At 37.5% G+C, this 15,048-nt stretch overlaps 1 protein-coding gene across 7 annotated transcripts in view; it reads left to right on the top strand.

Moving 5' to 3' along the window:
- The window catches only part of STAU2 (staufen double-stranded RNA binding protein 2), a 151,482-nt gene that overhangs the window by 92,681 nt on the left and 43,753 nt on the right, over positions 1 to 15,048 (top strand). Inside the window, exon 13 of one of the 7 annotated variants that reach the window (XM_059862281.1) lies at positions 6,911 to 9,425. The exons of the other annotated variants lie outside the window; for them this stretch is intronic. Within the exon in view, the coding sequence (XP_059718264.1) occupies positions 6,911 to 7,012 (102 nt within the window). The 3' untranslated portion in view covers positions 7,013 to 9,425. Of the gene's footprint in view, positions 1 to 6,910; positions 9,426 to 15,048 lie in introns of those variants that run through there. 7 annotated transcript variants of the gene reach the window in all.

Genomic DNA, 15,048 nt, shown 5'->3' with positions numbered 1-15,048 from the left:
AACAGGTTTTAGATTGAACTTGTCTTTTGTAATGGGTCTCCCTACTCATATCCAGTGGGAGATTTGTTACCCAGCAGATACCAAAGTGGTTACAATCCTACATAAGTACATTATCTGGCTGTTTCAAATATGTCAAGACTTGACACTGCAGTTTTTCAAGTCTCTTGCTCTTTTCCTGTACTCTGTAGGGAGTTTTCATTCTTTAGATTGGTCTAGCTTGTGATTTTAATGAGTTCAAATATTTTCCCCGCATACTTCATCTGAGCAATTTCAGATTAATATAAACATATCATACTGGTACACTAATTAGTGTATTTTGAATGTCTGATTGACAAGGCATATCTCATCTGGTCATGAAGCAGTATTGTGGAAGCAATTGCTGATCTTTCATTTTTCTTTTGATAAAAAGAAAAAATGGGAAACTTTCCTAAAGGACCACTGCAGGCTATCCTGCCACATTTTTTCTAGCTTTTGCATTCAGGTATGCCAATCTCTTTTATAAAATTAATGGAGTCCATAATTTTTTTTTCCCTGAATGATTTCTTTCTATTTTTCTGTTTCCCGTTACCTGACTATAACTCTAAAATTCTCTTTCCTTAACAGCAACCATTCTTTGGAGGGTTTTTTCCCAGTAAAATTTAGTTACAAGTAGCTATTAGTTAAAATGGCCACCATTTTCTATTGATTTTCTCAATTAATGCTGAGCTTTTCCTTAATGGTACTAAAGCCTGGCATTTTTTACATTGCTGTGGGACTGGTGACAACCTATTTTTAGGGCTTATGATGGACTTCAGGCATATATTGTAAAGCTGGGGAATGAATTGAAAGTCAAAGTAACAGAAAGGAAGTCCAGATAGTTTTTTATTTGTGTCACTGAGAAAATTCAAGATATGAAAAGTAGGAGAGAGAAAAGGGAAAAATTCATAGATAGGAGGCCATATAATCAAAAATAGTTGGAATGAAGCAGAAAACTAAGGAAGGGCAGGGAAATGGGGCAGTGAATGTCTGAAGGCCACAGAAGAGTAATAAAGAGGGAAAGCTAGAGCTAAGCAGATGGGGTGATTGAAAACCCCACCAAAAAAAAGACATCTGCACTGCTACATCTCAAAGTACTGAAACCTGAATTTCTTGTCATGGCTACAAATAAATATCTTCCAGTTTTAGTGAACTGTGACACATGAAGAGTTCTTTGAATTCTTGAGTGTAAGCACACTCAGAACTGTAATTTAGAAGTTGTAATGCTAGTAACTGTAGGACATGGAGATTGATGCTTTCCCTGGAGGACTCTTGTCAATACCTTAATGTTGTTATAGATGCACTCAAAAAATATCACTGGATTCACTATAATGGTAGCTAGGTTAAATTTGATGCCCTATGTCAAACAAGACAGCCTGTGACATGTTCTCAATCTTAGAAGTGACATACTTCTGTTATGCCTTGAACAAGCCAATGTCAAGCTCAGCTTCCATGTTTACATGTATATTTTATAAGCTTGCAATGTTACCATCTTTAGTGGCTTTATAATAATTGTTTTTCTGGATGTTACTGCTCTGAGGAACTGAGTGCTTTGGGGTATCACACTCCTGGGGTTGTCATAGCTGTGAAAGAATAAACATCTTGGGTGCATTCATAAGGCTTTCTGAACAGCAGGCAAATTGAAAGTATGAACATTCATTTTAAAATGAAATTATTTAAAAGTCAGTGCTAGTGATGAGAAAGAACAGCTTGGACCCATTTTGAGTTTTAGCATGCTTGCCATGGAGTGCTCTGCCCGAGCAAGTGAATTTTTAACTCCACGTAACTTAATGTTCATTGAGGAGTGACCAGCTCTCTACTTGAATTTCAGGAGGCAGATCAAAGAGCAGTCCATTGTCTTAAAGTCTCATTGCTTTAATACTTTTTGATGATTTTGGAGGTTTTAACCATATGCTTGTTTTTTGGAGCTGGCAATACTGTCGATCTGTTTACTACTGAGTTCAGCTCTTTACTTCACCTAATTGTACTGTTAAAGTGATATCAATGAACATTTTATGCCTATATTTTTATTCCTTGCTTTCTTAATGTTATCCCTTATATTTATGTTGTATATTAGATTGTAGTTTTAGAACTCTTCTGCCCTTTGCAATGCACAGAATAGAATACTTTTATTTTGCAGGAAGATACCAAATGTATAATGTTATGTTTAATCTACCACTAATAGCACTTTTATTTTCAAGTATAAAAATAGCTGGAAAGAGAGTGAGAAGGGACAGAAATTGTAGAAGTGGGAGAGTTACTGATAAGATAGACTTTATCAGAGGGCCCAACATGGAGAGGATGTACTGAAAGGAAGGTGCCACACTCAGCAGTTTTCAGAAGTCACTGATGGAAAGTTTGGCAGATAGCAGTGGTGAGCAAACTGAAATGTGCTCTGTATCAAACCATCTTTGCTGGCCTGCAAACAGGCATTTCTCAACAGGGTTAACAGAGATTGGGGATGCCCAGATGTGAGCAGCTCCTGATGGCATTTGAATACAGGAAGGGCAGAAATAGTTCTCAAGGAACAATAGAGAAGGATAACAGGCTCAAGGGAAGGTGCTTGGAGCATTAAGTTTTGAAAAGAAGCTCCACATCTCTGTTATGGTCTCAGAATTGCTTGTAGAGCATGCTCAGGAAGCAGCATCTAGAGAATTTACAAAAGCCAGAATAACTAAAGGTATAGTCACTGAGTATGTGAAGGGTAAGAACTTGTCCAGTGCTGTAACCAGAAAAGATAAATCAGATTGTGCTTTTTATTAAAATACCTTTCCAGATCAGAAAAATAGATGACACTACATTAATTACCAATTTTTTTTTTTTTTTTTTTGTAACGACAAGTTAGTATTTTCTAGATGTTGAGATTTACTTCACAGTGGGTTTTTATGTCCTGGACATGGTCAAAAAGGAAAAAATGTCAAGGTTTTCTTTTAAAAATGCATGTATCCTTTTTTTGGTCTTTTTTTTTTTTTCCCTTAGGTGATGTTATATGCTTCATTTATCAGCTTATTTCTACTTTACTTATTGTAAATGCATTTATCATTTCTTCAGGGTGGCTTCCTCAATAAAATGATACAACTTCAATTTTAATAAGTAAAAATTTTCTAGCAGTTTTCCCAAAGTTTGGCAATTCCATTACAGCCCCTTCAGCATCAGGACTTCTACCTGATCTTATGAAAACATCTTACACAACTAGGTCTCCTTCTCCTTCGGGGGGTAGGGGGGGTGTCAGCATGACCACAGCTGAGTGCCCAATGCTCCAACAAAGCCAGTTCATGTAGGAAAGAAATTTAACCTACTTTTGATATATAGCACCACGTTTTGCTTGTCTTCTGTCTGTTAGGTTGATGCTGCAGTAAGGAGTCATCCCATCAGGTTTTAGTTAGGCTCACTGGATTGTTGTTTGCTATTTGATATTTTTCCTCATCTGTTGTGCTCCCCACGACTGTGTGTGGAAGTGCTGGTACATTCTCTCCGTATTCTTCATCTCCTGTTTCGCATTATGTCAGTCTGGATGTACGTGACAGAACATTTGCTTTTCCCTGGCAGCTGCTAAAGTTTTCCTTGATGAGCCCAAGATCAAATGCTTGTATTTGTTCAGGAAGTGTAATCTTTAATTTTCAAAAAGTGGGTTACTAATTAACTGCTGAATGGGAAAAAAATGCAAACCAAGGCAAGCCTATCTCCTTGCCAGACTCTTTCATTCCTCTCATTCAGGGCTTCCTGAGCAGATTCCCAATGTGACTGCTTCTTGCTGAAGATGCATAATAGGATTTTTCAGTGCTCTGTGTATGCATGTTTGTTTACACAGCAATGTCAGCAGGGTATGAAATGCTTCTGTTGCAGTCTCTGCCTATCTTACATGTTTGGCATGTAACTCATAACTAATGACAAACAAAGACCATGTATATTTTTGGGACTGTCTTCGTCTGTTGGGAAAAGAGAAAAAAAAGGTGGAATATGCTCCTGACTGCCATTGGTGAGGTTTCACAAGAGTGGTGAGGTTCACAGGATCACACAATGGTTGAGGTGGGAAGGGACCTCTGGAAATCACCTTGTCCAAGGCCCCTGCTCAAGCAAGGCCACCTAGAACAGGCTGCCCAGGCCCTGTCGAGGCAGCTTTTGAGTATCTTCAAGGTGAGACACTCTGCCTTGGTTGTTCTTTCCCATTTACATCATCTCTAGTCCTGGCTGCTTCCTAAACTGCTGAGCTAGATGTAAACAGGCTCATTGAGTTGAACTGATCCACTGGGCCTTAGATGAATGCCTGAAACAAGGGAGACATCAGGAGTCTCCTGAAGAGGAGAGGGAGCCATCCTTTCCACAGCAGCAAGCTGTTGGCTCAGCTTACCCACCTTGTAAAATGATGTTTAAAGGGGATGAGGCAAAAATTAATTGTACAGACAAGTTAATTTCTTGTAGAAATGTTTGTCATTAGTACCCTTAAAGCTGTTCACCGTGCAGTAGCATGGCCTGACAAAAACAGGAGATCAGGAATGGCACATGGAGGGAGGAAGAGCAGGGCTGTAGCAACCCTGACCTGCAGAAATTTAGCTGTTTTGGAACTGCACTGAAGTTTTAGTAGTTACTTGCATTAACATAGCTTAGCAAGCTTTCAGTGCAGTGCAACATGTGGAAGTGGCAAGAAAGGCATTAACAACATACAATGAGCCAACCTTCCATGGAACACAGGCCAGCTGTTCGCTATCCTAAGTTTGCAATCTGTTTCTGCTTTGGTTGTTTTGCTGTTACTTTAGGCTCAGTTGGACAATGGTGGAATGTAAAAATCTTGAATTTTCTTGCTGCTGTGTCTGTTAGGAAAGGGAAGAAGCTTAAAAGGGAAAGGTATTGGAGAAGTTTGGAAAAGCTAAAAATGTCAGTTTACTGCCTTGTCACGCTTCAGCAGGAGATTCAGCCCACTTGTATTATCAAGAAATCTAACAGATTTTTCCCTGTCAGGGAAAAACACGGGGAAGACAACAGAGGTAGGTTCTTCTCCTACTCAACAGCTAAAAATGGATAGGCATACACCTACTGGACGAAAGATAGTGACAGAGATAGAGACAAAAATCAAGTGGAAGGAGACCCACCCCCAAGTAGCTTGTCTTGCAGTTGGGATTGACAAAGATCTAGGTTTTTTCATTTAAACCTCTGACAGGCAGCATTTTGGTTTTAATAGTTTTGTCCATTTTAATTTCAAGGACTGGTAAAACATTTCAAAGCTATGAATTAAAACTAACACTCAGTCAAAGTCCAGCTTGTGTAGGCACCTCTATTTTAGACAAAGAAAGACATTAGCTATATATACTCTGAACTTTGTTGCCCACCCAGTGCTAGCTGGAGTTGTTCTGTGGCATTTTCCACACACTACTCAAAGTAATGCTATGCCTGTTTGGTGATTTGTGTTTAATCACTTGTCATTCGGTGAAGTTGCTTAACACCCTAATTATATAATTGGCATTTCAAGTTACATTTCCTTAACCATTCTACAAGACAAAATAATGATTTGCACATGTGGCATCTGAAGAACTGTGCTTTTGCCAAAATTCTGTTTGCCACCTAATTTTTCCGCTTCTCTTGAAATAATATCCCATGGCTGGCATTATGCATGCATCTAGCACAAATGAAATTTCATTGTATTTAGTTTGCACAATTGTCGTACAACCCCTTGGTCTACACAGTGCAAGCAGAACCTAAATTGGACATCCTACATCCATTCATTTCAAGGATTCATTTCAAGAAGCCAGAATCTCATAATAAATGCTCTGACAATAGACTTAAGGGGAAATAAATGAGGTCAGGACTCATAAGTAATTAGTAATTAGTAACAGGTAGTTTTGTAAGCGCAAGCAAGAGAAAGTTGTGGAGCAATGTTGAGGAGCACTATGATTAAACTCAGTTCCTAGACATCTGTCCTTTCTTCCTTGGAGGTTTTTTAAAATACCCCATCAAAAGAGAGCTGAAGACTTACCCTGGCTTGATGACTAATGGTTTACCTGAGAAAATGACTTCACTTCTCTTTTTTACATGCTTGTCATTGATGCCCTGATGGAAAGGGTCCGACATCTCAAGGGAAAAGGTGTTTATACTCTTTCCTATAGCTCATTTAACATAAAATCCAAGTCCCTCTCTCTGCTTCCTAAGTCATTACCTGTACAGGTTTTTTGTAGTCACACTGGGTTTCTAGGATCCTTGAGTCAGAACATCCCACTGTTTGAGACAGGAAGGAGTCACCAACCAACCTTCTCTTCAAAGCATCAAATGTTCAATGTCCTTACTTGCTACAGGAGTTTCTGTGTCCCCAGAAGCTCTGTATGTACTTGTGCCCTCCATTTAGTAGCCCTTACAGACTGCCTTTGTTCCAATGCTAATGCTTCATTCCAGCAAGATCCTTCACATATGCTAAATGTAAGAGTGCTTCCAAGTAATTCTCTCTCTCAAGGATCCAGGACTTGAGATAATAAACACTAGAATGGAGGTATCAAGCAAAACCAAAGCAGTGAACTCTTAAGTTAAACTTTAAATTTTGTCAATATTTCTTCATATTCATTCTTTCTCTTTCCCATCATAAGAGAGAATGTGAGACCTAGTTTTCCACAGATCCTTACGGCTGTACAAATAATTGATTTTACAGTCCAAAATCTCCTCTCTCATCCTTTATCCCCTCAAAAAAGCCCCACCAGTTCAAATTGGTCCAAAATAAAGAAAAAAATGCTTCTAGCCAAAAAAAATAATTAATTTTGTACTTGGGCATTTGTAGTGAAACTAAGAAAATGGCTGAGATTTACAAAACTGGTGGGAAAGATGATGAACTATTTTACCAGTAAGCTCAGGGGCTCACACTCTCACGCCAGATGCAGAAGATGCAAGTTTTGTTCTGTGCTTGTCCCCACAGGACCATGAACCCTCTTTAGGAACCCTTCTTATGCAACAGAGAGTCACAGCTGGGCAGTCCCAGGAGCACAAAGTGGTAACCACAGAACAGTCCTGTTTTTGACTCAATGAGCAGTTTGCTCAATAGAGCTGCATGAGGAGAAAAGTTTGGTGGAATTCTTATTTGAAATTAACCCCTTTGATCTGAATAATGAAAAGAAGAATTCTTATCCTCCTGGGAGTTAAAGAGACTTAAGCTATGATTTTTCACAGTCTGGTATTGACCATCAAGTCAATACTGGACTTGATGGTCAATACTTCTTCCCCTTCAGTTTTCACCACAAGTGGTCAAAGCTAAAGAAACTGTGGCAGATAACTTCAAATTTCTAAAGGTATTTACAGTTCACAATGCAGAATATCCATCCTGAGTCTGGGAACAGATTTGGCCAAAGCAAAACTGCTCCTTCCAATGTATTTCCAATGTTTCCTGGAGGAATATGCTTGCTCTGCTCCACAGCCAGCCCCATCCCTGCCTCGGGTAGGTATCCAGCTGGTGGCGGCATTGTTCAAACCTCCAGCCATGTGCTCCTCTGGGTGGAAGTTGCCACATGGACCCAGAGCTGACTGCCAGGTCAGGCTACAAAGGCAATTTAAGGTGGTAGGACATGTTCAGATGAAGTCACTGTGCTCCCCAGCAGTACCTGGAAAGTCTTTGTCTTCCTCCCTTATGTATTTCTTCTAAGCATAATCTGCAGACAAAACAAGATCTTTCTTTCCTCAGCATTCAGCTCTTCAGCTGTCTGGAAAAGAGCTTTACATTTGTTTCAGGATATTTAAAACTTGGTTTCATGGCATTGATTCATAAAGGACATTTTGGCAGCTGCTGTTGCTGAATCTCTTGTATCGGCTGTAGATAAAGTAAGGCAAGTGCCAAAGCCTCAAGTCTTTTATGCTGATAGCAGTGGAGCTCTGAGCAGTCCCTGTACCCACCATGTCTCAGCCACTTAGATAAAAATAACACCTTTGGCTGATACTGGTTACAAGGCTTATCCCAGTAATGGAAAGATTTTAGATGGTTTGTAAGGCCACAGAACGCCTGTTTAGACATTTCTTCAAAACATTGGGCTGTTCAGCAAGTCAGTCGTATTTCATATTCCCTCCTAAATGTTTCCTGCTTCAACATTGTTTTGAATAATTGAGGTAGTTCTTCTAGCACAGCCTGCTGAATGAAATTATGAATTGAGGAGATTTTTATGTTGTTGTATTTGATTCAATACTTCATTGTCATTCATGTGAGGTGGTATAATAATACACTATCAGTCATTTAGTGGGGAGCTGGGCATACATGAACCTTTGTGCCTGTGAGTGGGGCTTCCCAGGGTGCCTCAGTTCATCAGTGCAGATAATACTGCAGAACCTGTGGCTTGATTTTGGAATGCCACAAAACAGCATCATTCTTCCAAATTAAATAAAAAGTAAAGGCTCAGTGTATAGAACTTTTTTTTTCAGTCATCATGTGTCTGTCCATGCTTGTGAGAAAAATAATAGGAAAAAAAAAAAGGGCAAAGGAATGTTTGCCATAATTTTATAAGCTGCAAAATAATTAAGTAAGAAGATGTGGGTTTGAGAGGGAGTTAAGGAAATTAAAAGGAGGCATCGAACATTGGCTTGATCCAGGAGTGCTTAAAATCCCATTTGCCCTTACAGGATGAAAATACTAGTGAGGAAGTCTGACATGCTGGCAAAGACACAATTTAGACATGTCAAACTACTTTAAGATAATTTGAAAGTTTCTTGGCCCTCATTTGAATAAACTGGATCTTGAGTTTTTTTGAACTCTTCTGATAAGTAACACTTAAAATGCTTTTGATCAAATACCCTTTCTCAGGCAATTACATGTTCTTAATTTAGAGGCCAGTTCAAAAGATTGCTTGTTACCTTCACTTAACAAAGGTTCAAGTGCTGCAGTTTTCTGATCCTTTTAAAAAAGGCAAACAAGGAGAGTTTGCACAATAAAAGTTCTTTTTTATTCTCAAATTAATTATTTTGAAATATCTCACAGATTACATCAGTTTCTTCCTTGCATTCATGTTGCAAGATGGCGAGTATTGTATATTGTTAGTGATGCATTAAATTAGTTGTTTACATTATAAAATCTAAACATATTAGAATCTTTTGTGTTTGTCTTCAAAGATTCCTATTCTAATAAAGCTTTCTGAAACAAGTAAGGTTGTCTTTTTTGTTTAGTTTATGCATCAGTGGAGAACCTAAAGATTTGTAGCCTCTAGCCATCCCCGTCTGTGTTTAGTAGAGTGTAAGGAAATTGTGTTTTGGAAGATATATATTATCTTTTCATATAAAAGGGAAAGTTATAATTTTAAATAAACTATGTTTCATTTAGAAAAGGTAACACCTGAGACAAATGTAAATGGAAAGAGTCAAAATTTGTATTCTTCTCTCAAAAGATTTGTTTTGCTGCAACTTTTAATCAGAATAAAAGATGTATATAGTCCTGAAAAATAAAGATCTTGGCTGAATCCTCCCTAGTTTTGATGGCTTTGTTCACTCTTTGGGTCAAAGTGTTTCTGAGTGTTAAGTGATACAAGACCAACATTCAGAAAAGAACAGTATTTCGGATTTTAAAGAAACTTTGCTGTTTGGACTCTCAGTTTTACTCTATGACAAATGTTTTAGCAGATTTGTAATGGAATATGAAAAAGAAAATCAAAAGCTGATAGCTTTACTATGGCTGGAGCTGTTTGGTGAAAGCAACTTTCCCTTTTGAGGGAAGTTCATGACTGAAGTTTTAGAAGCAAAGCAGCTTCTCAGAGAGTCAGCAGAGCAGCATGGAAGTGCATGTCCACACTTACCCCTTGAAACAATCCTTTCCAGTGCAATATGTCTCAGTTCTTCATCTAGAGAAATGACTGCTCTAAGATATATATACACTTATATATATACACTTTGACTTTTTAGGTCATACTGGTCATACTGCATCTGCCTTATGAATCTGTGTTTTAATATGTTTAGACATACATCTTCCTATCCTAACAGTGTTGGCAAGTCATGAGTAAACAGCAGGATTTTATTTACCTGTCAAAGGCCCAAATAACTTGCATTAAGCCAACGACCAAATAAAATGTCACAGTTATACTTGATAGCATCTGGAAGGAAAAGTAGCAAGCTAAGTGTTAACTTCAGAATCAGATTATTTTCTGTGTACAAGATATGCCTTTTAGAATAACATGCCAAGAGCGCTTCGTATCTCAATAGCCTCCAGAACATACAGCAATATAGCAAGCACTGGGTTATAGTAAAACTTGGGAAATGTGACAAAATAAGCAGTGCAGTGAAGAGAACTCTACTGAAACCAGTTGAAAAAACAGGAAGGATAGAACTTGATAAAATTATGGAAAATCTTAAGGAACATCTAGTTTCAGATCATGATAGTGAGAAAAGTGATAAGAAGTAAAATGTTATTTTTTAAAAAGCTTTCAACTTCGGACAAAAAAGCAGAGTGATTGAAAGGTACCAGAGACTTTTGATTAAATAAAAAAGTAGCTTTTTTAAGTGATGTGTAAAATTATAAAATAGATAATATATCATTTGCCTGAAAGATTTTCTTTTAATGAAAGGAAGCATGAGAAGGTATGAAACAGTCTGATATAACAGCCTGCCAGAAATTGTTTCAAAGGTTATCATCACTTGCTTAGTTATTTAGGCAAGATGTGTCCCCTCAGCTGCCTAAGGACAGTGCTGCGTGTAGCAATGTAGTAGCACTCATCTGAACAGTTTTAATGAAGTTAGAGGTTAATCATGAGGCTTTAAAAATAATACAGACTGTGAAACAAAGTCTAAAGTACAAATCAAGGCCCTGTGAGAAAAGTTCAAGTCTGTGTTTCAAATATACCCTCTACTTCTGGACTTCATATTCAAGATACTTTATGCTACAGTATTTATAAAAAAGAGCCCACACAGCTTTTAAAATACTCGTTCTTTAGGAAATTCTGGCTAAATGTCCTGATCCTGGAAACATTTCTGTACTCATGTAGGTCTGCATGTGAGGTGCTCCATTAGGTTAGCACATGATTGGTCTGTGCAAGGTACTGAGTCAAAAATGCAAGTTCAGCTGGTGTGAGTGGAGGTTGGTCTGAGGTGAAATACTAAATGCAGCTACATTGTCCGGGGTTAGGATCCCATCTTTGTTTTGGCTGGGCTTTTTTCTAAGTGATCAAGACTAAAGCACCACATCCCTGAACAGACAAGTTACGAACTGATGTTCCTATAATTATTTTTTTTAACGCTGCTGTTTACAGCTGTCTCATGATTTTTATAGCAGAATGAATAATTTGTATTTTGAATTCCCTTTTGCTCTTTCTATTTTTTTTTTTACAAAACATTGTAGCTGGCACTTGCATGCCCATTGCCTCCAGCTGGACAAAAGTGACTGAAGTGGAAAATTTTGTTCATGGTTGTAGAAAAAGAAGTGATGAGAAGCATAGAAAAGTAAAGGCTCATTGTTGAAATCACAGGAATTCATGCCCCTTGTCCTGAGAAGAGATATGTGGCTGGGTGGTATCTTGAAGAGCAGTGTCTTGTTTTGAGTAATGCCTCTTACTTCCCTCCTAGACCTCCCTCCTAAAACATTGCTTCAGATCACAAATCATTCACAATTGGGAGAGCAGCAGCCCAGAGTATCAAAGACTGGTATTTGACTGATGGTTTAATCATGAGTGCAGTTTTTAGGGGGATGGTCTTTATCAGATAGAAGAAGATTCTAGGTCACATGTTATGAACTTCTGCATTTGCAGTCATGTTCTCCATTTTAAGTGGAAATTAGGAGGTAAACAAGCCAAGTTACTAGCTAAAAGTGGTATAACCAGGTGCCATGCTTTGGTTTCTGTTATATTAAGAAGTCAGAATGTCTTTTCAGGTTGTGAATTGGACAATGTGAGTAACTGGTGTAGTGGCTCTGGACTCTTGCTAAAGACAGTGTCTCAGAGTGAGCATCTGAAGTTTCTATTCCACTCCTTGTCTGGCAGAAAAAAGAAAAATCTCAGTTTCACTCTTACTCCTCTCTACTCTGGGGAGAAGTTGTGCACCTTTCTTTTAATCTCATCTTCCTCTACCTTTTACAAGACCTTGGTTTTTTTCTTTGATGCTCTTAAGACATCTCCCAGCAAATCTCTCTTGTTGTAGGTATTGCAGGTCCACTGTCAAGTTATCCCTGCCTTGTCTCATAAGCAGAATAACTTAAGCTTGTTTAGTCTTCAAATACAGGCAAGATTTTACATCCTTGCCTTGTTTTATTTCCAGAAAATATGTGATCTTTCAATATACCTTTAAAGTTTAGAGCGAAATGTGATCAAGTTCTAGTATATCAATGCTTTCTCTACTGGTAATAACACTTTCCTGTTTCTTGATATGATTCTGACCGTGTGCCTAAATATTTGTTGCTGTAGCCTTTGCCTTACTTTTGATATCAATTTTTTAATGTTATCTTTTCTGGAATAAATTATCTGCATCTGAATGAGATGGAACTTGCATCATTGTAGATTACCCATTGAAAGTTCCATTTTACAATGCTTATATGCCAATGTTAGGGGTTTACTCCCTTTTTATCAATTCTTACTCTGTGCTTGGGAGAAAGCAGAGAATACAGCAAGAATGCCTTATCTGTGTTGAAAGCAGGTCTTTATAAATGAAAAATAAGAGTCAATTTCCCCTAAATTTGATTATTTCATGAATTCCATTCCTTAAGTACTGAAAGTAAAGTTCAAAATGTTAACATGGTGATATGATTAAGATGCTTTTGATGAATGTGGTTTGTATGAGGCTGGGCTCCCATTCAGAATCAATCAATCAATGCCCAGTAAGTTTTCTAAGTAAATGTTGTTAAAAGTTGCATTTACAGAGAATGTATCTGTGTTCTCTAAATAATCATCTGGCATAATCTTTGCATAATATCCTTATGTAGTGTCAAAAAATACAGAGAAAAGACATCTTAAAAAATGCAAATTTTCCTACAAATGTGCTGGAAGCAGCATCCATCTGAGCAGTGATGTTGAAACCAACTTATTAATCCAGTCCTATGTCAAAATACTTATACATTGTTGAATATAATAAAATTATGACTATGATTAGGAACAGAGTTCTTCCAAATTGCCCTAGAGCTGAAAAAAAAAAGGAATATATTGACATGCTGTCAGTCTACATAGGAAGTAGTGTATATATTTTATATTCATTCTGACAGAAATTGCAAAAATTTCTATGTCATTACAAAGCACTTGTAATGACATAAGTAGTTAAAATTAATTCACAGGAGTAACTTGTATGTAAAATCACTCACTTACATAGTGTTTTCAAGACCTGGCCCAGACTATAAGTTTTTATCAACATACCTAAAATACCTTGTCACTGTGGTGTTTCCAGTATGAAGTATACATCAGATGCAGAATCAAATTATATTTCACGTTTGAAATGCATTTTCAATATTTTCCTTTGCTATAAATTTCTCCAGTACAATGTTTTTTCTGCTGAAATCTGAGAAGATCTCTTTAATTGTGTAGTGTTGTGTTTCAGTAATTCAAGTCATGGTGCAGGTGGTACATGCAGTTTACTGATGTTAGAGATAGTATTTAAACAACTCCATGCTCAGAGGTAGTATATCAAAAGTTTTTAAATTGAGGGTGACAGAAGCTGGTGCTGCACTTTCATGTTATCCAACAATGTGGAAGAATTTTGACATATGGCTGGAATGATCAAACTACACCAGTTTTACTGTCAAACTTCATTTGACGTGCATTTCAAAGATATTTCAAAATTATTAGGTTGTATACAGTCTTACAGTTGGAGAGTTTACCTTCCTTATGGAACATTTTAATGAAGTCTGATACAAGGGAGCCTATGATCTCAAAACATTACATAAAGCCGATATATTTTTTTGTAAATCTTCTTTTATGTTTAATTTTCAAGTCATGTAGAAGCTGTAGTTTCTACAGGAGCTGTTACTATAAAAGTGAAGCATGCTGCTACTAACCAGCCCACATTATTTTGCAAGCACACTTCTTCCACTGATACAGGAAGAGACTGGCCTAGAAATACAGAAAATTGCTTTAGCTCATCAGCATTTCGTAGACATATAATAGGTAAAAGTAGAAAACCAAGGTAGCATTAGGAAGCCCAGAACAGTTTGGTGATACTTTAGAAATTATGTGATCTGTGCAAGCTTAAGATGAGTTGTAGAATATTTACTGGTTTGTTGCTTTTTGATAGAAAAGCCAAGCAACGTTTCTTTAAATGTCTTTGTTGTTTTGCTTAATACTGATGTGACTCAAAGAGCATAGAAGTAAACCTAGATATAAACTATTTTTAGGGTAAAAACTGTATGTAATTTAAAATTTTCTGTGAACACTTGCATTTGTTCAGGATTCTGACATCTGGGACCCAAAGGACTTGATTTACTTCTATAGTTGCCTGAATGTATGTGTCCTATGAATGAAATGAGGATTTCAAAACTTAGGAGAATTATTTAAATTACAAAAATTACTGTAAAAAGTAATGATTGAAAGTTAGTTACATTAAAAATATCCACTTGAAAGTGGCTTCCTGGGTTTTTAATTTAAACTTTTTTTGTTGTTGTTTAATTATTATGAAGCATTTCCCTACAATTTTAGCCAGCATAAGATATTTTATGCCAGCAATGCCTTTTTCTGTCTGACTACCTAGTGCATTATTGCACAGGGATTCACAAAGGGTACCTCACCATAGCAGCACTTCATAATTATCTGACAGAGCAGCGAGTGATGGTTTGGTGTTTGCCGTGCTTATCTGCAGCAATAACAAAGGATTAAAAGCTTCCTTGCTCCTGTGTTGCAGTCCCCATTCTTTTCCTGCTGGCTCACACAGGCGAGAGAGACATGTTTATACCAAGCACAAAGCTCAGCAGAGGCTGGAGGAGGGAGCTGCTAAGTAAGAAGTCAATATATGTCTCATATAAGGAAACGCAGCATCCCGTGCCTGAGCCATTTCTGTTAAACAGAAGCCTATGGGGGAAGGATTATGACGTGTGATTGAGACACCTGTTGAGAAAATAGGCAACTATTGACAAGTCTGATTCATGACTGAGTGACTGCTCTGCTAGCCTTCACATGATCCCCA

This window comes from Haemorhous mexicanus, chromosome 1 (assembly GCF_027477595.1).
Source record: "Haemorhous mexicanus isolate bHaeMex1 chromosome 1, bHaeMex1.pri, whole genome shotgun sequence".
Classification (NCBI taxonomy): Eukaryota; Metazoa; Chordata; class Aves; order Passeriformes; family Fringillidae; genus Haemorhous; species Haemorhous mexicanus.
This window is presented reverse-complemented; position numbering and strand designations above follow the sequence as displayed.